At 50.3% G+C, this 23,860-nt stretch overlaps 1 protein-coding gene across 4 annotated transcripts in view; it reads right to left on the reverse strand.

Annotated features, from left to right (window-relative positions):
• Positions 1-23,860, reverse strand: part of FERMT2 (FERM domain containing kindlin 2) — a 50,036-nt gene that overhangs the window by 16,399 nt on the left and 9,777 nt on the right. For all 4 annotated transcript variants that reach the window (XM_086748331.1, XM_086748330.1, XM_086748334.1 and 1 more), the window contains exons 2-3: positions 14,264-14,497; positions 1,609-1,743 (exon numbers count right to left, since the gene is read on the reverse strand). In XM_086748331.1, the coding sequence (XP_086604457.1) occupies positions 1,609-1,743; positions 14,264-14,497 (369 nt within the window). The remainder of the gene's footprint in view (positions 1-1,608; positions 1,744-14,263; positions 14,498-23,860) is intronic.

The raw sequence follows: 23,860 nt of genomic DNA on the forward strand, positions 1-23,860 counted from the left end.
ACAGGCACTGAAATAAGCAGAACCAGAAGGACGAACTCATTTTACAGAAGCATTCAGCACACGAACTGATGTTGGAACAACGCTAGAAACCGTTTATTCGGGTCAAAACCAGGACTTAGAACTGATGGGACCTAAACTTCACAGGGAGCTGCAGTAATTAAACCTGCAGCCAAAGTCATCTCCTTCACAAGGGGGGTTTGTTCAAAGTGACTCTCTGAAAGCTCAATAAATAATTAAAATTTTAAAATATCTTTTCCATACATTTCCCCCAAAGCGGGCCAAGCATTTCCTATTCATCTAACAGAGATGCTCTCCGCGAACACTGACTTTTGGAAAGGCTGGTTACAGACTTTCAGGATGAAAAAGACAAGTGAAAATGAAAATTGACTGGAGCCTTGCCTGCTGCAGGGAGAACTCCCTGAGCCAGGAGTGGGAGGGGATTAGCCCAGGAATATTTTCAAGTAACTGAGAGGAGAAAGAGAGAGACCAGAGCCAAAGAAGGATTACTTTTCCCTCGCTACAGACCCGTGCTGAGGGTTTGCTGCGGAGCCCGTGGTGCGCATCACTTTGGCACGGCAGCTTCACGGCATCGTCACCTTCGCCTGTGCCCTGCGCAGCCGAAACCTGTCTGTCTGCAAGCCCAGAGCCACCAGCGACACCAACCACGTTGCGCGACCTTCACTTGTACTTCAGTTAATTTAAGACCAATGAATAAGAGTTCACTGAATTCCAAGATTTTTTTTTTTTTAATTAAAGCTGCCCTGCTTCCCTCTCGTCACTGGATGTAAAACCAAGAGCTCTGGCAGCCAGACACGTCTCACCGCCCAGGAGCGCGCATCTCAGCGGCTTTCTCCCCAGGTCCATTTGGGCTGAAGTGCTCCCGCTTGACCCTCTTCATCATTTAACCTCCTGCCATTTGCCTTCCAACAGCAGATCTCCAGCAGCTGTGGAGCAGAGCCCTTTGCTTGCAGACACTTCCCTGCATCAATTTTGCTGCCTGTGGCAAGAGACGCTCCTCCATCAGCGATGCTACTCCGTTAGCGATGTTACTCCGTCAGCAATTCTCCTAGCAATGCTGCTCAGGTTCTGTAAGCCAGACTGGCAAATTACCCTCCCAGCAATAAAAGAGGTTTTATTTTTCAGCGTTACAATCTATAGCTCTGCCCTTAACATAAGGGAACACTAACGCAATTAATAAAACCCTGGGTTTGCTGGGCTATAAATAAGGAGTAGAATGGTGGTACTGCCTAAACCACACCTGGAATTTGACATTAGGAACGATTTTCCATTTAACTCCTTTCTTAATAGGGTAAGAAAAGCTTTCAGTAACCCAATCTGAGTGTTAAAGTGGTCACACTTGGTTTCTGATTTATTTTACACAGTCTGGTGTTGTTCCGCTCCTCTATATGCGTGACAGCTTCAGGCATGCATCTGTGCGACCGCGACCGAGTGCTGCAGCCCTGGATGATTTGTGGAATTTATTTGGGGTCCGTTTGTTGCACAGACCTTAAGGAATTAGGTCAGACCCACACCATTTTCCCCTCCCATTTTCTTCTCTGTCTGCCTCCCACCAACAAGCCCGTCCTCACAAAGCAAGCCCCGGCTCACCGGACCCCGGCGTGATCAGCGGACCCTCCAGCTCGAAGGCATCGTCTTCGCATTGATCATCCAACTTCTTCTTTTTTTTCTTGGATGGATCTCTGGGTTTCCTCAAAAGGGAGAGCTCTTCTGGATGCCTGATGTCTGGGGAGAAAATAAACCGCTTTTACAAAGGCAGGACGGAAAAAAAGAATATATCCTTCCTTTAGCAAGGTGCAATATCTCCCTTGGCTGATTTTCCTGCGTTGCAGTGGTTAAAAATCAAGTTGAGAACATTTTCCCTGCAAGCCTGCTGGAAACAAGCACGGTCCTCGGCTGGAGAGGTACCACAGCATTCGGGAAAAACGCAGAATTTCCCAGGCACAGCCGCTCAGATGCAAATACAAGCACTGCTAGACCTTCTGACAGAGCCTGGTACCATTCCCACCCATTATCTTAAATGTAAATATTTTAAAATTACATATATTAATCACCCTGTAAAGCCCCAGTTAGGCACCTAGGTAAGAGGCCAGTTACGCTCACTTCCACGGGAGCAATCCAAGAGTCAAGCTACTTATTTACATATCAGACTGGAAATTTTCGAGCCTACATTTAAGAAATCCACTTTTTAAAGAGATCTTGGCCAAAGTGTTTCCTTTTCAGAGCAAATCTCTCCCATTTCCCTGACCAGAACCAGCCTGAATAATTTTAAAACTGTATTATTTAAAATGAAGAGCATCACAGCGTGTTTGTCTTTTAAGCCACGGGAGTATCACTGATTTTACTCATTTCTCTAAGGAATACGGGAATTTCAGGGCTATTTCCCACTAAAGCGGTACTCTGGATTTCCTTATGCCCGCTGCAGTCGCTTCCAAGTGGGAAGAAGCTTCCTGGGAAAGCGGAGCCCACCATCCATGGTACCACGGAAACCACCGAGGGACGGGAGGGGAGCCGTGAGTCCCTCGCCGGAGCTGCAAAAACCAAGAGGGGAGAACGAACCCTCTACCTACTCAAAACTGTTCTCAGTGGATATGGGGGAACCGACCTGGAAAAGCATTCACCTGGGCACAAAGCCATCCCACCGCGATGACGAAAGACTGCAAAAAGGTTGGAGAGCTCCGAAATACAGCTTGGATGAGAAACAAGGAGATGATGGGTCACGCCTGAGCCTGGAAGGAGGAGTTTCAGAGCTCTCCTCCGCAGCTGGTTGTCTGTGTTCAAGCCCTTGTGACGTTTCTAGTTCTGGTTTTCGCACGTATCTCCCGAAAATGCTCAGCTGCACAGTGACATGCCAAGCTTTGCCCTTCGGGATGCCGTAGGGAAAGCAGCCCCCGGCCAGGAGACAGAGGAGAGGGAGCTGGTTGCGTCGCACCCAGGCTGTGTTTTCCCACCAGGAGGAACGCGGAACCAGACCAATCAGTCGTTACTCTAACGAGGAGAAGTTACAGGGTTCGTATCTCCCCACCGCGCTGGCAGCAGTGGGAGTTTGCTGTACACTCCCAGGCAGGGGATTATAATTAAAACTGGAATCTGGTCCCCAGCACTTGACCCGAGCGGGACGCGTCCCCACGGGCGATGGATGCGTCTGCCCCAGCTCACGCCTGGCGCCCGGGCTGTCCCCTCCTGGGGTGGGGACACCACGACAGCCTCCCTGCGACGCTATTTTAAACAACAACCTGTGCTCTGCCCTTTTCCCCCCACTGCTGCTATTTTAACTGACAGCCTGGGCACCACCACCACCCCTGCCGTGCCCGGCACATCTGGGGGATTTGATCTGAGGCGACTTCCAGGGACGGATCCCGAGGCGTTTGAATCCAGAGGTGCGGCACCTCTGGATTTAACCCCCTCTTGTATCACGGGTCTCCCCTCCCAAACCACCATCTGGCACAGCTTTAATTTTAGTTCTTTACTTATAGATATTTATTTCTATTTTATATATAAAGCTTTACTTAATTTAAGCTTTAACTTAACACTGATTTACTATTATTTCATTCACGTTATCATGCTAAACTCCTTCCCTGCACCCCCTAACCAACAGCTGGTTTCCCCACACAACTTTTTGACCATTTCTAGCAATAAATACCCAGCGTACGAATCCAGCCAGCTCTTCCCCTTCCCATTTACCGCAGCCAGCTTACCTCCCGGAGAAAAAATCCGCTGGGACAACCAGGGTCAGGCGCAAGGGACAACACGCGGCGCAGCCCAAAATGAGGAGTTCCCCTGGTATTTTTGCTAGCAAGGTTTATACTCCGCTGTTTATTTATGGTGCGTTAGTAACTGATACAGCCTCTCAGCTGAAACCATTCAGAGAGGCCAAGAGAAGGGCCGCGGGCCAAGCGCGGCTCCTGAAAGCAATCTGTTGGAGCCGGCCCAAAGCTTGACCATCTGATTCCGAAACGACTTTTTTATAGTCCCTCAGTTGCTCACCGAGGGTTACAAAGGATACGGGCAAGTTTTCGGCAAGCCCTGCGCGGCCACGGGGCAGGGCGAAGGCAGCGGCATCCTTGCGACGCCGGGGCGTCCCTGCTCCCCCGCAGCCCAGCACGTTTCCCACCCATAAACCCCAAATTTCTCCCATACCATCATCCCCGAGACTCTACAAACCCACTGAAGCCAGCTGAGGGTTGCAGGGGACGTTAAAAATAAAGCCCACCGTGCTAAAAAGCAGTGAGCAGAAAAGTGGCAAGAGAGCGACGTTGTTTTTATTTCCCACCCCGGAATTCAGGGAAAAAGTGAGAAGCAACTTTGCACATTTTCCAGCCGCACGTTTAAATTTTTCAGTAAACTGCTGGTGAAAAAAAACGTTTGCTGCTGCTTATGATTGCTAAGTGGACAAAGGGTCTGAAAGTGCGTTTTGAACAGAGCTGGGCTTGACAAACACGGTGTGTAGTTACCGTAGCTAAAGCAGAGCCCATCCCAGGGCGTAAGGGCTTCCAGCTTAACTGGAAATTGGGACAAGGAACCGCTCCAGAGCCCCAGCTCCTGTTTTCTGGCCATAAAAGCAAGAGAAAGATCCTTAAAGTATCCAAGTGGAGCAAAAATATTCAAGTCCTTTCTATAAGTTTGGGCTTTTCACCAAGACCACTGGCTGGAGTTGTTCCCCTGGGGTAAAACATCTCCCCAGGGTTTGACTTCAGCCCCAAATTCCCACTGGAAACCCTCCGTTAACTATTTCATCCATGTTTTCCAGTTGAAACCAAGCTGCTCCTGCCCAAGGAGGAAAAAGGAAGGAAAAAGGGTCAGTGGGATGTGGGTGGACCGGGAGAAGTGACCTTCGGAACAAGGCTGATGCGTTGACTCTTCAACGGACGCGCTGGTGTGGGCTGTGCTCGCTTTAAAAGAGACTTCTTGTCTGTACGCACCAGACAGATGGCAGTGGCAACATCCGCTAGAAATTACTGGAAATGATCCTTTTAGCATTTTATTTCTATTTATTGCGTAAGCGTGTGAAAACCCAGCCATCCAGCCTCTTACTGAGCGTCCCGGTGTCGCTGGTGGCTGCTGTTAGCAGAAACCATCTACAACAACATGTGGTGTGCTCCGTACGGAGGGAAGAGCTCCGACCAAAATCTGGTCTGAAACCATTTTTCAGCTGGATCTGACTGGGAACTGTTCGTATCTTGACATCTCCTCCAGCCCACGCTGGACCAGCTGCAGTTGTGGCTGAGCCCTGACGTACCTGCAGCTCCACATCCATGTCCCAGCAGAAGGTCAAGCTTAGAGGATTTGTTGCCCAGAGAGGCGGTGGATGCCCCATCCCTGGAAACATTCCAGGCCAGGTTGGCCGGGGCTCTGAGCAATCTGATCCAGTTGGAGATGTCCCTGCTTTTTGCAGGGGGGTTGGACTGGGTGGGCTTTAAAGATCCCCTGCAAGAGCCTACTTGTGCCTGTGCTGTGTCCCGCTGAAGACAAATCCATGGCGCTTTTTTCCCTGTGTAATCCCTCATTCCTCACCCAGCCCCTGCACAGCTCCTCCAGCCCGGCTGTGCCCATTTATCTCCCACTCAGAGCCAAACAGCAGAGCTGGGATGAAATCCTCCTTTTCCATAGGACACCACACCCACTGCCCCTAGAAAACTGGCTTTAAAGAAAAAATATCCACCTTGCAGGGTGGAAAATTCACAATTTCTGACCTTTTTCACCAAATCCACCAAGAAAATCTTGCAGCTGCTGCATCTTTAACCACCAACGTGTATTGCAATGGATTTCAGAGACGGCAACGAAATCCACGTGTCTCGGCGTGGAGGAAGGGGTGATTGTGCTGCTTTGTCCCCACCTAAGATGCAGGGTCCCCAGACCCCACCGAGGCAAGGGCAGGGGGGACACACAGGGACGATTTGGGTGCTGCGAGGGATGGGCTCTCCGTCCCGCGAGGAATCAGGTCTGTGGTTTTCCTGCATACGCAACACAGCATCATCGACTGGCAGCGCTGTCCGAGTACCTCCCAACTTCCTCAAAATTTAAAATTACTGCAGTCATATTCACTTCAATATTCAGTTTTGATAGATACGAAAAAATAATTCTCCGCAGAAGCTCTTAGCGTCCGTTTTGCCACCCGATTTCCGTCTCCCTTAAAAGAGCTGGTTCGCCTGGTCAGCTCTTGAAGCATAAAAACTCCGTAATTTTACTTGTAGCACAGACAGCACTTAGGGGAAATCCTCTGTTTAATGCTGACCTGGTCGCCCTCCATTAGGAAATGTGTTTGGAAGTGGGATATTTCTGCACTGGGTCACCCTTGTCTCGAAGCAATGACTCACAAAAATTACAGCCTCTGCACGACGACATGATGATTCTTAGAAAAATGAGACCTCAAACCCCATTTCTCTCCCATTTCAGACTTAAAAAAAAACCTCAAAAACATATTTTTCCTTGGAATGAGTGAATTCTATGGAGGCTGTTTCCTGAATTTCCAGAATTTCTGCGTTTACAGAATTAAGCATCTGACTTATCTTCAACATGAATTCACTCGAGATAAAGTTTTACAAAACAGACCAGAGGCAAAAAAAAAAAAAAAAAAAAAAAAAAAAAAAAAAAGACTTAAGTAACTTTTGAAGTGCTTGGAGATAAGACCATGGCTGTACCGGCCGCTGGGCAGTATCTGACGGTGGAGCAGGTCCTCATCCCCTCAGCAGAGGTTACCAGGTTCGTACACCCGCCTACATTCAGAACATTTTATTATGGGTTCTTCAGCTGCCCGGCTGCTTAAATACTTATTTGGGTAAAAGCCAAATTCTCCACTTGCTGCCCCAGGCTCCACAGCAGGACATCCCTCAAAGCCTCCTGAGATGCCCAAGGAGTGCCGCGGGCGTGGATCTAACTGGGGCTGACCCTGGCAGGGGCTTTGCCAGAGCTTTCCCAAATTCAGTGTGGAAAAGCCAAGCGCCTCTTGACTTGCAGGGTCACCGCCACCGCAAAACCACCCAAAAAACTGAGGTCAGCGGGGTCTGCAGCGACGCGATTGCTGCTCACAAACGCCAACGTGAGCGGTGTTCAGAGCCGAAACCAGGCACCGTTGTCCGGAAGGGACCCAGGAGGAGGACGAGGAGGCAGCCAGCGGCGATGGAACCAGGCTTTACTACAAGGCTAATAAAAAGAGCAGTCGGAGAGATGGAGTCAACAAACGCTGAATGTTTGGATGGTTTTTTCTGCAAGCGGGACGAAATCCCCAGGCTCCAGTTATCCGGATGCCTCTCAGAGCACAGACAGCACTTTGAGCCCTGCCCCTGAACTGCAGCGAAAGTCAAATGGAACTCAATTAAATTAAGCGCCGCAAACAAGAGGAAAAAATCCACTTACACCCTCTCCATCAGCCCATAAAGAGCAACCGGAATAATCTGAAGGAAGGCGGTGACACCGGGTTTGCCAGCATCTCCTAACGTCTTCAGGATGAAAGTCTATTTAAAGGGTCTCTGTCAACAGCAGAGTAAGGGTGAAAAAATTCACTGACTCACGCGGTGACATACAACCCGACGCTGCTCCACAGACACAACGGGGACCGGGGTGGGGAGAAAGTGGAATATTTTTTTTTTCCATTTCAGTCACTTCGCAATTAAATCTCGTTATTTCCCTCACAGTCTAGTTTCTGGTGTCCGTCTGGGTCCTACACGACAGCTGCAGCTGAATATAGGCAAGCAATAAAACAGGAAAAGAGTGAAATGAAGAAGTTGGCAGCGGGAACGCTCAGGCCTTGCAATTTAAAAAGCTGAGTACATTGCAATTTGGCCGACTCTCTAAATGGTAAGATTTCCTTCCACACCCATCCCCTAGACATATTTAGAAATCGCTGCGCTACTGCCAAACCTCTCTGCTCGCGGCGGCAAAAGGCAGCAAACCCTTCCTCGGTACTTCTCCAGGTTTGTCTCCGCGCCGGTACGCGAACGCCATCTCCGAGCATCTCCGTGGTGCCACTGACCACCCGGAGAGCGTACCATGAGATGCTGGCGTTGACCCCAAAAACCCGACAAGATGCTCACGTGCATCTACCAGGACTCCAGTGCCACTATTTTAGGAAAAATCATAGATTCACAGAATGGGTTGGGTGGGAAGGGACCTTCAAAGCCCACCCAGCCCAACCCCCCCTGCCAGGAGCAGGGACATCTCCAACCAGATCAGGTTGCTCAGAGCCCCGGCCAACCTGGCCTGGAATGTTTCCAGGGATGGGGCATCCGCCACCTCTCTGGGCAACCTGGGCCAGGGTTCCACCACCCTCAGGGTAAAAAATTTTCCTAATATCTAATCTAAATCTGCCTCCCTCTATTTTGAAACCATCACCCCTCGTCCTGTCACACCAGGCCCTGCTGAAGAGTCTCTCCCCACCTTTCCTGTAGCCCCCTTTAGTGGAAGACCACTAAAAATGCTACTTTATTTCCCAGCAGGGCATGAATGAAGGAAAAAAAAAAAAGAAAAAGAAAAAAAGAAAAGGTTTAAAGAGGTTTGCAATGGTGAGGAGTAACTCCAGACAGCTTTGCCTCCTGGAAAGCAACAGGGCTGTGGCTCCAGATGTTAACGGACGTGGGTAAAGCCCTGGGAACGCTGCGCATCTCGGAGCAGCAAAGGATTTCAGTTTTGCAAAAAAACAAAACAAAAACAAAACCCAAAAACAAACAAAAAAAACCCCACAACAAAAAACTAAACCAGTAGCTTTTTATAGAAGTATTTTTGGCAGCGGAGGGCGTGGAAATATTACGAATACTTCAGAAGTCAGAGGACGTTCTGTACTGAAGTGGAGACCGTTTATAAAAAAAAAAAAAAAGGTAGGGTCACATTTGGCGTCTAGACTGCTGGACGGTGTCGTCTTGCTCAGGCTGGGCTTGCATCACGCTGCTGCTCCCAAATGCCACCGTCACCTCGTCTCAGGTTGCATTTAGCGGCTGGAGGCTGAAGCAAGGAAGACTGGCTATCGCCCTCCCATCAGTCACCCAGCCTCGGGCACCCTGCTATTTTGGGACAGGAGAGGCCAGGGGAAGCAGTTCCTCACCCTCACGGGATTTCTCTGCATCCCGTCCCTCCTCCCTCGGCCCCACACGCTCCCCGGGACGGGACCACCCTTACCCTATGGAAGGGGGGATCCCAATTCCCCAGCATCCCTCGCCCTCGGGGAGCTGGGGACCAGAGGGAGACGGGATGCGGGCACGGAAACCGCTGCCGCTCGACACAGGATGCTCTGTAGACTTCGTTTTCCAAAACAGGTGATTAATTCACAAAAAGCTCTTTGAGGATCACGAGGCAGGAGTTGGGTGTGATGCCCTACCAGCCTCTGGGGAAAAAAAAAAAAGACCCTAAGGGAATTTCTTCGTCTTGCTCAGTCAGGGCGGGTAAGGATGGAAGCAGTCATGAATTCTGGAGAGCTTCCTCTCAGAGCTGCCTCCTCCCAGCTCTGGCACCACGTCCTCCTCCCAGTGCTCTCAGCTCCCACCAGCACCAACCGGAATGATCTCTGCTCAGGCTGGAGAGCAGCGTAGGTTCCAAGTCTTCACAGCCAGAAGAAGAGTGGATGCCCCATCCCTGGAAACGTTCAAGGCCAGGTTGGATGAGGCTCTGAGCAACCTGATCCGGTTGGAGATGTCCCTGCTGCTTGCAGGGGGGTTGGACTGGATGACCTTTGAAGATCCCTTCCAACCCAAACCATTCTGTGATTCTAAGAGGAGAAGGATGCAAGCTTTTACCCCACCACAGCATCTCCCCTCTCCTGCGGCTCTGCGACACGCCGTTTCCCCCTGAGAGGCAGCATCACTGGAGCAGGAAACGCCGAGGCATGGGAAAAATCCTTCACACTTGCATCTCACTCTTTGCTTTTCCTCTCCCACGTGCCCACATAGCCGCAGCGGATCCTGCCTGGAGTCCCTCACTGCTCCCAGGACACATGGAAAAAAAAAAAAAAATACAGGCAGCAGCAGGAAAAAGGGGAGGCTGCAGAGAAGCAGCTTAAGGGCATGAGCAGACACAAGGCGTCTGCTCTCCCGGAATCAAATGAAGCCGTTGTGGAGGGAAAGAGGATTTTTCCGCTCATAGGATGCCGGGTTAGCGGGAGCTCCGCAATGGAACCATTGTGGAGGAAAAGAGGATTTTTCTGTTTGTTGTTACGTAGTACGATGGGTTAAGCGGGAGCTCTGCAATGCAGCCGCATCTCCTGCCTGCCCAAATCCTACTTTCCAGTGAGGATATTCCCACCCACCCCAATAAAGCGTCGACTGCAGCCCCACCAAATTGCATCTGCGTATTTGACGGGCTGTCTGCTGGGCAGAAATATCTCCCCAGCAGGACGATGATCGGAGAGGGGCACGTGAGAGCCCCCCATGCCAATCTCTGTGCCCCGCTGCCCGTCAGGCAGGCAGCACAAACCCCTGCTGCTCCAAAAAAATTTAAATAAATAAAAAAAATTAAAAAGTGAAGTTTTACTTTCTCTTTCTCTGGTCTTTAATCGCAGATCAAAGCTGGCCCTTCAGGCCGGCGTCGCCTGCCAGCAGCTGCTCCCGGGCAGGCTTCCAGGCCGCCCTTCGGGCAACAGCTGCCCATCCCCGGGATCCTCTCCTCCTGCCTCCTCCTGCAGCAGGCAGGGTCGATCCCTGCCGTTAACTGGTTGCTGTGGGAATGGAGGGGCTGTAATCCCAGTGACTGGGAATGAGATCGCCTTTTTTTCCGGCTTCGCATGACCTCCGAGAAAGCGAGGGATGTGCGAGCGGCTCCAGCATCTTCCCACAGCCACCTCCCGGGAGCTGCGACCCGGCCGGCGGCGAGACCTGTCCTTTGCAGTAATTTCTGCACAAGAATAGAGATCTTTCTTTAAAAAGCAACCACACACTGCACTGGTGGCACCTCTGGGTACAATTTAAAGAGAATATAAGAAAAGGCACGACCCTAAATAATTCACTCAAGTGCATTCCTGCTTGCGTACGGAGGATTTTATAAATGCAACCAGCTAGGGTCCTGGCGACATGAGGAATTACTTAAATTACTCATTAATCATGCCATACGCTAAAATTACTGAAGTGCGTAATTAAATCCTCCGGGGGGCAAAGACAGCAAACGCTTATTACCAAAATACGAGCGACTCGCAAGCACGGTTCCGTCCGGACCACACCGGACCCTAATTTCAGAAATGAAGTGATCTGCAGAGGGAAGAGCTACGCTGTCAGAGCAGGGACTACTTCTTTCCCCTTCCACCTTGGAATATCTACTCAGTTCTCCTCGGGGAGACCACGAGCATGAGATGCTGCGGAGGGCAGGAAAAGGTAACGGAGGAAAACAAGGCGGCACAAGGACTGATCTGTGGGGTGAAGGAATAAAGACGGAAACAGGCGGCTTGGGAGAGCATCACAGCACAGCCTGCAACCCTGTGCGGGCGAAAAAGCAAACGCCAGCTCCCCAAGTCAGGATGACCCCACCACCCTACAATTTTTGACCAGCCGCGGTGGGCACCGAGGTCCGGGCAGATCTCCCCCACGCCTTCCAGGAATAAAACGCCCTGTGCAAATTCAGCGTGACCCCCCCCGGGATGATTTTTGCCCCTCTTGCCCGGTAAGCGCGTGACCTCCCGGCAGAGATTAGCTCCTGCCTCCATTGTCAGCACTTGGCTCCGGCACCCGGCGCTCGGGGACGCGTGTGACCCACGGCACGGCACCAAGGTCACGCACAGAGGAAGAAAGGACGGGCAGCGACCCGGGTTTGCAGGGAGTGGTTTGGTGTTTGCCCCAAGGAGCTTTTGGATGTATATGAACCGAGACACCCTTGGGGCAAAGACCAAACCATATCTATGTCGTACAGGATCACAAGATGGTTTGGGTTGGAAGGGACCTTCAAAGCCCACCCAGCCCAACCCCCCTGCAAGGAGCAGGGACATCTCCAACCAGATCAGGTTGCCCAGAGCTCCGGCCAACCTGGCCTGGAATGTTTCCAGGGATGGGGCATCCACCACCTCTCTGGGCAACCTGGGCCAGTGCTCCACCACCCTCAGTGTAAGAAAATTTCTCCCTTATATCCAGTTTGGATCTGCTTCTCTCTATTTTGAAACCATTACCCCTCGTCCTGTCACAACAGCTCTGGGAAGCTCTTCCCTGGACCACAGAAGCATTTGGACACCTGTATATTTTTTATATATATATATAAAAATAGCAGTATTTGGACATCTATTATATATATAAATATACATAAAATATACCTATATATTATATATATTAAATATATGTTAAAATATAGCCAATATTATATTATATATACATAAAAATAGTGGCATTTGGACATCTATACAATAAACAGGTATATATTATATAGGTGTCCAAATACCTCTCTGGTCCAGGGAGGAGCATCCCAGCCCTTCCAGCTCCACTACTGCCACCTCCCCACATCCTCATCCCCTCTTCCCTCAGATCAATGTGCCCGTCTTCCCCGCAGCTCCGCCGAACACCTGGCTCCCAGCAAGATTTAATCGCGGCGTTCGGCCACGTGGTTTCCGCCAGTCCTCAAACAGCTCGGCCTGGTAACAGTCACTAAAAGGAGAGTGAAGTTTCCAGCAAAAACCCCACTTTCCCCAAAACCGGGAACATTTATTCTAGCACGTCGGATGCCACGGAAGGAAAGTCAGAACCGCTCTCGATGGATGCGTCCCCCCCGCCTGCCGCGGAGAGCTCCCACCACAGCTGGGCTGCAGCTACCCGAGCGGCTTCTTCCCCGTCCACGTCTTCAAATATTAGCGTTATTCTGCTGGTTTGTTCCTAAATACACCGAGAGCCCTGGAGCCGAATCAATAGCTGCTTCAGGCCCATGTAAGGTTCTGACTGCTCAGCGGCGGCGGCGAAAGATCTCTCGTTACGTGATTAAGCGTATCAGAATTTCCTGAGGTGACTCACTGCTAGAAAGATTCGTCGGCAACCACGCAGATGCCTCTGACCTCTCCGTCTAGCACGGCATTAAAAAAGGCAACGGGAGATGGGAGGAGGGGGAGCAAAACGGACTGGGAAATAACGCTGGCTAAGCCTTTTCTATTTTAAGGAGAAATTGCCCAATATTTGTATTTAAAAAACCCCAACAAACAGGAAAGAAATAGCAAAGATTCATAATCAGCTATATATACCGACCTAACCACAGATGTGCTGGCCGCCACGCCACAACACCGCACGTACGGCTGAGCTCTTCCTGCCTCACGAAAGAACTGGGTCAGCCAAGAGTAACCCTGGCTGCTTTTTGAGAGCAGAAATAGATTTACTACGGTCGAGGTCGGGTTGCAGGCTCCTTTCAGAGGGGAGCAACGGGGAAGGACACCGACACCGAGCCCACTTCGAGGGTGTATTTGAGTTCCTTGGAGCAAAGTTATCATCTCCTGGGATTTTTGCGGGGGGGACAAAGATCAGCCTGGGACAAGCCCTGTGCATCTGGCAGGAAAACACCCATTAGATTAGATATTAGGAAAAAATTTTTTATGCTGACGCTGGTGGAGCACTGGCCCAGGTTGCCCAGAGAGGTGGTGGATGCCCCATCCCTGGAAACATTCCAGGCCAGGTTGGCCGGGGCTGTGAGCAACCTGATCTGGTTGGAGATGTCCCTGCTCCTTGCAGGGGGGTTGGACTGGGTGGCCTTGAAAGGTCCCTTCCAACCCTAATCATTCTATGATTCCACCCTTTCTTCTGGGGCTTCTTCTCAACAAAAGAGATCGTGAAGAGGAGTTGGGGAGGAGAGAGGGAGTCTCGGTTCCTTCCCTCCACCAGACAGTTTTACAGTGAAGCACCATCACTTAATCTCTAATATGATTTTCCACTGGAAAGAGAACCCATGGAGCTGGCAGGTTTCCTATTTCAGGGTTTGTTTTTCATCTAGCACATAAATTTGCAGGAAAAAAAAAAAAAATGACAACCCAACACCAGCAGCTTGCTTTAACACAAAGCAGGGCTGCTACTGCCTCGCCTAAGATAAAACCGGAACAGGCTTGCTATGAAACAGAATTTAGCATAGAAAATGTATTTCTTCTTACATTTGTGGTACGATCAGTCCCCTTATTTAAGTATTTGCACACAAAAGATTAGATTTGCACGGGAAAAACAGCAGACGTCCAGGCTTCTTGATGCCCAGGTCACTTGGGTGTTGGAAGGTGGAAAATCCCAGCAATTTACTAAATTGACGAGACGAGCACACGTTTAGGAGCTGAACCAAACGACAACCTGCCCACCGGCGGCTCTGAGCCCTCGCTACTTACTGAACGTTTTGCAGATGTCAGAAACGGCCTTGAAGACCCTGTCCGAGAAGTTGACTTTCACCTTGACGTACTTCATGTTGGGCAGCTGAAGGCGCAGCAGCTTGTGCTGAGGTGTGAACTGGAGCTTGGCATCAGCCTGTATCCCGTATTTGTCCAACGTCCAGTGCGTTTTAAGGAGCCAAGTTTTCTTCTTTTCCCACCACAGCGCGTGATCTGACCAGTCTTTCTTGACATCTACAACAGAGAAACCATTTTACCAGTTAAAACCGGGACCAGAATCGGCCTTCAAAAGACAGAAGTAGAAGTTTAAATGCGTTTAACTGAGAAGTGACTATCGATCCAAAAACGCTGACAGCCCTTCCCAGATACAAATAATTCCTTGTACTCAATAGCACCTAGAAGCCACCACGGAGATAAAAGTAGGGAAGAACCCAAGAGGAATAAGGATGAGACACAACGTGCCTGTGCATCACTCAGCCTGGCAGCGATGAGGCTGGAGCATGAAGCCAAGGGGGTCATGAACGACCGGACACCTTCCCCAGGAGGGATTTTGGTTTTTTAGGCTAACTAGCAATCCTTGGGTTTCCCCATCCCCACCACCTAGGACACCTGAGCTACCCGAAGGTGAGTCCAGCCACCTGGGCACACATGGAAAGCAGAAATAGGAGGAGGTCTACATAAATTCAACAATGTGTCTTCTCCAGTTCTTTACTTTCTACAAACAAAACTGAGAAATTCCCAAATGGAATGAAAAGTTACTTCCCAAAGGAACAACAGTGCAAAACCCAACAGCCACATCTCTTTCCACAGGCTCTTTGAAGGTCACAGCCAACCTGGGAAGCCTTTGGGGAACCAAAGCATGGTGCTAACTCAAAAAGACAACCACTGTGCAGTATTTTCCTTAACACCTGGAATATTTTTTGCCAACACCTGCCCTGCTCTCCCTGCATTCCCCTGGCATTCCTGTGGAGCATCTCCCAGTCTGACAACCACTGACCGGTGTTAATGGTGCCATGTCCCACCACCACAGCAGACAAAGGGAAGGAGATGGGGAGGGAACAACCCAGGCGCTGCAGCTGCATTTTGCAAAACTCTGCTTAGCCTAAACCCTCCGTCTCCAAAAATACCGACCAGGGGGTGTATCAGCATCGACGGTGACAGCAACGTGGACAGCCAGAGCTCTTGTTCCAAAGGAAAAATCAAGTGTTTCCTCAGGATGTCATCTGGGCAAGCACAGGAGAACCTCAAAAGGCTGCAGGACAAGTTACAGGGACACTTCTGCAGTCGATATTGCAAATGATAGAGTTACCAGCAAGTTCTGAGTTTATGGACTTTGAATGAGGATTATTTTAATTTTCATAATAAAAAAGAAGCTTGAAAGCATGGCACTTCCCAGATTAAGGCGTCAGTAATAAAATAATTCAGTTTTCAGCTCCAGCTCCTCCTCAGATCCCAGAATCCCAACGGGAAACATCACTTTAACCCAAATTACAACCGCTCCTCCCTCCACCCTCCAGCAGATGCTTGCGCACAGCGCGGCACCAGCCAGAAAGCCAAGGGCAAACCCAGCGGAGCCCAGGGGTGAAGCCCCAGGAGACACACCACCCAACAGGCTGAAGGTACCAAACAGCTCACTCCAGGGCTGACATCATGAAGATTATCTCCACAAGTCACATCTGAACTCACTCGAGACGAGAACAACGGGACAAACGAACTTTTTCTGTCCCTATCTGAAAACCTGGATCTCAAGCTCAGGGTTATGGAGAAAACCCAGCAGAAGCTTTTTTTTCTTCTTTGAACTCCTGGTCTAATGGCATAATCATGCAGCAGGAAAGTGGAAATGTTCAGCTAGGCTTTTCAACAGCTTTGTACAATCAAATTAAACAAAACCAAATATAGAAAAGCACGCAAACTTGCACAAGCCTTGGCTACTCTCAAAAAAATCTGAGAGATCATTACAATGGACTTTGGTAATGAAGTCCAACTTCTGCCCTACTGAAAGCTGAATAAATTGGCACTGAAAGTCCGGGGGGAGGAAAAAAAAGGCATTTTGAATCACTAACACTTAGGGCTAACAGAAGGGATTTGGGTTTACGCTGCAGATTAACCTTTCAGGCCGTGGCACGAATACGCACAGCATCGTCTTTCGGCCTGAGAGCAATTAACGCTTTGAATTAACGGTGAGATGCTGGCTACGGCCAGCAAGGTAAAGGTCTGTGGCTGCCCCATGGGGTAGTTACATATAAAAGAGCTTGGCAAATGTTTAGCAGCTGACTTGTGGGGCTGAGTTTAACACTCACACGTCGACAAGAAAAACTCTGGTGCTTCGCAAGGCAGCAGGCTCGATGCAGGGCTCGGAGCAATCCTTACACACCAGGGAACGGCAACCGCCCGGTTAAACCTGACCAAAGGTTTATAAACCGTCACCAGGGTCCCAGTTCACGAGTTACCGATTTGTCGGGGTTACAGCTTTACGACAAGGCTTATTATTCCAGCTCAGTCTCTTCCCATTTACTAGGGTCAGTCGCGGGACTGGCCGATTCGTATTTACGGAAAGCAAGCCGAGAGCCCGCGTAGCTCTCCGAGCACCGCAAACGCATTTCAGACATCCCAAACCTCAAATTCAAAAGGTTACTACAGGTCCAAAAGCAGGCTGCAAATCTCAGCAGAGGTGTTTGCAGATCCAGAAGCTCCTCTGAGCTGTTAAATCCTCCCTGCGCATCCCTGAGCTGCTATCTCCAGCCAGGAGGTCTACCAGCCTTACGGCAACGCTGTGGTGCAAAGCAGCAGAAACGGTCAAGGTCGGCAAGCGTTCATCAGCACCTTGATCAAAGCAAACAGGAAAAGAAACAGAATTGTTTGGTGAGGTGGGAAAATCCACCCGTATTAGTCTAAATCGGGCCGATTCCCAGCTACGGCACGGCAGGGAGAGAAGAATGCCAAAGCCACCAGGATTTAGGTGTCCTCAGCGCAGTAAAACAGCATCCTCCCACCACGGTCACCTCGGGCGAAGGAGAGCACGGAGAGATCCCTGGACAAGCTGCATTTGCTAGGGTCACACAGCGAATCGTTGCCACCGACGCTCCCCTGCCAGACAAGGAACCTGCCAGGTGAAGGCTGCGGAGACGCGGAGGGTGGAGCCGTCAGTGGTGGAGGGGACGGCGAGCTCCAGGAGCCAGCGGGAAAGGGAAGCACAGCGCTTCCTTCCCGGCATAAAAAATAATCCCCGCTCCCCGCTTCCTCCACCTCCCCGCGCAGCCTGAACCGAAACCTCGGCTGCTGGGAGCCTGGAGGACCCAGCTGTGAAATTTATTTATTTATTTATTTATTTATTTGGAGGAAAAACCTGATTTTTGTTTGCCTCCCCAAACCATGCCAAGATGTGGCATAGGTGACGCCGAGGACATTTTGTGCCGCAAAACCCACAGAGCAAGCTTGCCGTTCACCTTGAAAAGCTGTTCAGACGGTCCCGCACACGTAAGAGGCATCCGAAATCGCCCAGACAGCTGCGGAGAGCTCTGCGAGGACAGAACCTTACGAGAAGAGGCGAAGGGCTGCTCAATAAAAGTATTTTAAACCTTAAACATCCTTAGCTGTCAATTCACGCCAGTGCCTCGCGGCAATTACACCACACCAGCTTGTCCAGCGCAATTACAGCCGCAGGTTTTTATTCCCACGGCTGCCACTGAATTCCCATCTAGAATTCAGGGAGCAGAAGATAAGTCTTAACTGAGACGCCTACAAAGTGTACGTGAATTTTAGGACTGCTGCTGCACAGATACAAGCATATACAATTATCGTTTAAGCAACAAACGCCGATCCGTGGATTTTAAAAGTGCCTTTTCTGCTCCAATTCTGCGGCAGCTACCGAAGCTCCTTTCTTCAGGAAGCATTACCGTCACTTGGCAGGCTCTCTGTGCGAGCTCATCACTTACTAGCAATAGTATACAAGTCTCCAGCGTTACATAAACACGGCATTTGCCTTGTTATTTCGGGATATCCCCTGCTGCAGATGGGTCCTCCTTCCGTGCACCGCTCCGGACAATAGAGCCCTGATACGACCAAATAAACCTTTTTTTTTTTTTTTCCCCCTTCCCCAGCACATGGTTAAACCCCACTAGATTGATATTTGGGTGTGGAGAGCAGGAAGCGGTGGGCTCCGTCTCTGGGAAACGCTCCCTGTGAGGTAGCGGCAACCCCTTTCACGCACACATCCCTGATTAAATCCACAGGACAGCGAAGAGCCCGCCATCGCCTCCACGTCGGAGGCAGACGATCAAAAACTTCCTGCAAAAAGCTTGGAGGGAACTTCTGCAAGCCTGCCTGGTTTGCACCATGGGTTTTTGTTTGATTTTTGGCAACAAAGATTTGTAGCTGAAGCTGCAAATGCTCCTCACCTCAGGAGAGACGGCGGACGCAAGCAGAGATTTCAGTTCATTTCTTAATTACAAGCGACGGCTTTTAGAGCAACGGATTCAAGACTTCAGCCCTCCTGGGGGAATAATACGGAAGGATCATCCTCCACCGGTACAAAACAGGGCAGAGCCAAAGCCCGTCCATCCCACTGGTTGTTTTTCCAGAGGAGCAGAATTCGCACAGCAGCCCGCCCCGGTCCTGGCCCTTCCCCAAGGGTGGGTGTGCACCATGGGGGCCTTTAACGATGATTATTCCTGCTCTGGTCTAGGCACGCTTGGAAGTTGAGGTAGGAAAATACCTTGCCGTTACCCACGCAATACCTCAGATTGCTCCACGTACAGATATATAAAAATATATTATCTATATAAACGTATATATACACACTTACATCATATATACACATCTGGCCCTGTTCAACATCTCTGTGGGCGCCATGGGCAGTGGGACAGCGCGCACCCTCAGCAAGTTCACCGACGGCACCGAGCTGTGTGGTGCTGTCGACACGCTGGAGGGGAGGGATGGCATCCAGAGGGACCTGGGCAGGCTGGAGAGGTGGGCCCGTGCCAACCTCATGGAGTCCAACCAGGCCAAGGGCAAGGTCCTGCACCTGGGTCGGGGCAATCCCGGCACAAATCCAGGCTGGGGGAGAACGGATGGAGAGCAGCCCTGAGGAGAAGGACTTGGGGGTGATGGTGGACGAAAAGCTCAACATGAGCTGGCAACGTGTGCTTGCAGCCCAGAAACCAACGGCACCCTGGGCTGCATCCCCAGCAGCGTGGGCAGCAGGGCGAGGGAGGGGATTCTGCCCCTCTGCTCCGCTCTGGTGAGACCCCCCTGCAGCGCTGCGTCCAGCTCTGGAGCCCCCAACAGCAGAAGTATGTGAACCTGTTGGAGTGGGTCCAGAGGAGGCCACGGAGATGATGAGAGGGCTGGAGCAGCTCTGCTGTGAGGCCAGGCTGAGAGAGAACAGGCTCTCCTGCTCAGCCGGGAGAAGAGGAGGCTCCAGGGAGACCTGGGAGCGGCTCCCAGTGCCTCAAGGGGGCTGCAGGAAAGACGGGGAGACTCTTCAGCAGGGCCTGGTGTGACAGGACGAGGGGTCATGGTTTAAAATAGAGAGAGGTAGATTCAGACTGGATAGAAGGAAAAAGTTTTTTATGCTGCGGGTGGTGGAACCCTGTCCCAGGTTGCCCAGAGAGGCGGTGGATGCCCCATCCCTGGAAACATTCCAGGCCAGGTTGGCCGGGGCTCTGAGCAACCTGATCTGGTTGGAGATGTCCCTGCTCCTTGCAGGGGGGTTGGGCTGGGTGACCCTTGAGGGTCCCTTCCAACCCAACCCATTCTGTGATCTATGATATATTAAAAATATATGCATATACAGCATATATACACACACGTGTCATATACATACACATCTATACGCACACGCATGTATAAATACTAGATACATATATAAGACATGGTGCAAGGACTGAAACCAACTCACAAGCTAAGCATTTCCTCTTGCAAACAGTGGGTTTTGTACTTGGTAATCTACAGAGAAAAAAAAAAAAACCAACAAAAATAAAACTTTCCAGCATTTCAATGGGTATGGGACAGATGGGCTGAAATTGGTGGAGGGTTTTTATAAGGATGGAAGAAAAAAAAAAAACATGGGCTGCATTATTTTTAAAAAATATGCAATACGCATTCTACTGGAAAAAAAAAATACAGATGCGGACAGCACAGCATGTTTAAAACCCCAACTGCAGGCAGCAGACGGCTCGAGAGGCGGCTGGGGGATTAAAGTACCTTGAAGCTGAAATACCTGCTGATAAGGCATTAATCCCGCGCTCGCGAGCCCGAGGAGCGGCCAGGGGCTCTCCAAGCCAGAGGCTGGGTGTTGGCTGGTTCCACACCCCTCTTGGGAAGCTGACAGGGAAGAAAAACTCCTTCAAAGGAGAAGAGACCTCCGGCAATAAATAGCTGGGGAGTGCCCGGCGTGTCCTGCGTGAGCGCGCCGGGAGGGGATGCAATCTTCTCCGCGCCCTTCTGTCCCATCCGGATGCATTGCACGGTCACTATGCGTGGAAAGCAAGGCAGAAGTATCGAGAAAACTTGAAAAGGAGAGCAACTGAAGACTAAAAGTAAAAGAGAGGGGATGAAAAAAAACCAAAAAAACAAAAAAACCACAAAATATCACAAAAAAAACCTCATTGCACGTAACCTCATGTGGTTGCTTTGGTAGGCTTTCCTTTTCCACGTACTATCAAGCGGTGCGTGTCAATGAGGTACATCTTCACGTCGCTAAAAAAAAAAATCAGAGAATGTGGCTAACATTCCCAAAACATTCAGAAGTACCAAAAAACGGTGAATCGAGCGCGTGGAGCAGGACAGAGGTACTGGGGTAGGGCAAGAATAAAGAAAAATTTTACAGCCAAGAGCGCTGCTGAAGGTCTCGCTCCAGCCAGCGCCTGCTCTCGTGGTCATTAATATTATTTACTTTGCAGAAACTCCTGATACAACCGTTAAATACCGCTGCGTTTCCTTCTCCCGCCTGCGGACGCTGGTGCAGGGTTGAGCTCCTGCGTCCGCGGATCGGATCCGGCGAATTTGCTGGGGACGGCTGCAAGACCATCGCTTGCTTTTGAGAAGTCCTCCCAGTTGCTGTGGGGATTGGGATTTAGAATCATAGCATCACAGAATGGTTTGGGTGGGAAGGGACCTTCAAAGCCCATCCAGTCCGACCCCCCTGCAAGGAGCAGGGACATCTCCAACCAGATCAGGTTGCTCACAGCCTCATCCAACCTGGCCTGGAATGCTCCCAGGGATGGGGCATCCACCACCTCTCTGGGCAACCTGGGACAGGGTTCCACCACCCTCAGAGTAAAAAAGTTTTTCCTTCTATCCAGTCTGAATCTGCTTCCTTCTACTTTAAAACCATGACCTCTCATCCTGTCACACCAGGCCCTGCTGAAGAGTCTCTCCCCACCTTCCCTGCAGCCCCCTTTGGGCACTGGGAGCCGCTCTCAGGTCTCCCCGGAGCCTCCTCTTCTCCAGGCTGAGCAGCCCCAGCTCTCTCAGCCTGGCCTCACAGCAGAGCTGCTCCAGCCCTCTCAGCATCTGCGTGGCCTCCTCTGGACCCTCTCCAACAGCTCCACGTCCTTCTGATGTTGGGGGCTCCAGAGCTGGACCCAGTACTCATGAGAGGGATGAGCCCAGGCTGCGACGACACACACACACACACATAGCTGTACCCTTATTTTATGGGTATATACGTACACACACGTGTATCTACAGAGCCGAACCCATCGCTCCCTCCGGGAGGGACGGGACATCGACTCCTCGCTGCTCATGTTGACCTCTTTACACCCAGATTCCTTCAAGCATGCCAAAGCCACTCCTTCCAGGACAATTATGGAAAAAAAAAAATAAAATAAAAACAGAGTTGTTTTCATTTATCTTGAGTCCAACAGAAAGGCTGATGTGTTTTGCTGGGTGGCATGGTCGCTGTCTTGGGGCAAAAAAAAAAAAAAAAAAAAAAAAATCTATTTTTTAGTGCGGATTTGAGTCTTTTGGGGTATGGCGTGCGCTGGCATAGACTCCTCTCCACCCCCCCCAACGGGGATTTAATCGCAGAGCAAAGTCCAAAATGGAACAAAAACCCTTCCAGCCTCCAGCCATGACACTTGAAAAATTAAACTTTGACATGCAGAGATAAATACCCTATGAAATTATTATCAGACCGCTGCAACGAAGCCGTAGCCAGGACAATCTGATGCTCTTGGTACTAATGAGATTTAATAAGGAGTTTTAATTGCGTGCCCTGTATGTTTTTAACCCAGGCTACGAAAAATACAGCGTACAGCAGCCACTCTGCAGCAGCCACCTGAGGAGTGGCTTTTACCACCGGTGAATGCACAGCGGTACCTTGAATTCTTCCCTATTTACCACCTCGGGCAACCACCACCACTATTTTACCCTATTTTGTTTCCAGGAGAACAAATGTTCAGGAGAACATCTACACACACCCACGGAGGTCTCCAAAACAGGGCGGACCTGTGCTGGAATTTAAATCTAAGAACATTTCTTGCATGAAAAATAGTTTCGGTTGTTTAAAAAAAAAAAAAAAAAAAAGAAAAGCACAAAATATGGACAAAAGCAGCCTTGTTCCCAACGCTGTGATTCCCGCGACCACGACGGAGCGCAGGAGCCCTCCCTCTCGTCCCGGCGTGCCAGGGGACACGCTCGTGGTTCAGCGCCGCGAAATCCTGACGTCAAAGCACGCCGTGCAGTCGCAGAGAGCTAGTCAAGAGCAATGAAAAAAAAAAAGGGAAGAGTTAAAAAAAAAACCAAAACCACAAAGCAAGCCTGTGGAGGACACTGAGCACATCAGGACGCAATGTTGAATGCAGATGTTCAACGTGTCCTTGCTCAGAAAAATTACGGAATGTCTTCTGCTAATGAGGGAACACGCTGCTGCGCTGCTGGGGTAAAACTGCGCTTTTATTGGGTTCGTAAGTGAGGATTACAAGGGCAAGGCTACGTCTCGACGGGGCAGGGATGGTAACCGAAGTGCCAAAAAGGTGACAAAAAAAAAAAAAAAAAGCATTGATTAATCTTTTTGTTGCTCAAAACCAGGCCCTGCTCCTGAAGAGCCCCACCACGTACGCGGCCCAGCGACGAGGCGCGGCGAAAGCCCCCGGGGAAATTTTACCGGTATTGTTTTATAATCTGTGCGCAGAGCAGGGATGCGGTGCGAGCCCACGCCGTCGACGAGCACCTCTGCAAAAGCAGGAAGCTGACACCTTGCGTCCAAACGCCCCCCAAAACGCTGCTCCCCGCCCCGCGGGATGCTGAGCCTTCCAGCATCTCTGCCGGAGCCGGGCCCGCGCGGAGGCTTTGAGAAGAGCAAATCCTGACAAGCCTGAAAGTGATTTTGTTGGGTTTTTTTTTTTTGGAAAGTAAACTCTAGGAAGGAAGCTCTTTTCAGCGTTAATAGGATTACTCAACTAGCACTTGGAAATTTAATTCATCACGACGCCACAGCAGTATCTACCGCTCGTACCGAAACACAGCACAGGGTGTTTGCCCTAGAGGCACCCGCACACTTTTATTATGTTTTTATGCATAAATTCACTATAAATAAATACACGTATATAACAAAATCTATTTTCTTTCTCAGCGTCTGTTGCAGCAGGAGGT

This window comes from Chlamydotis macqueenii, chromosome 5, assembly GCF_036417535.1.
Source record: "Chlamydotis macqueenii isolate bChlMac1 chromosome 5, bChlMac1.mat, whole genome shotgun sequence".
NCBI lineage: Eukaryota > Metazoa > Chordata > Aves > Otidiformes > Otididae > Chlamydotis > Chlamydotis macqueenii.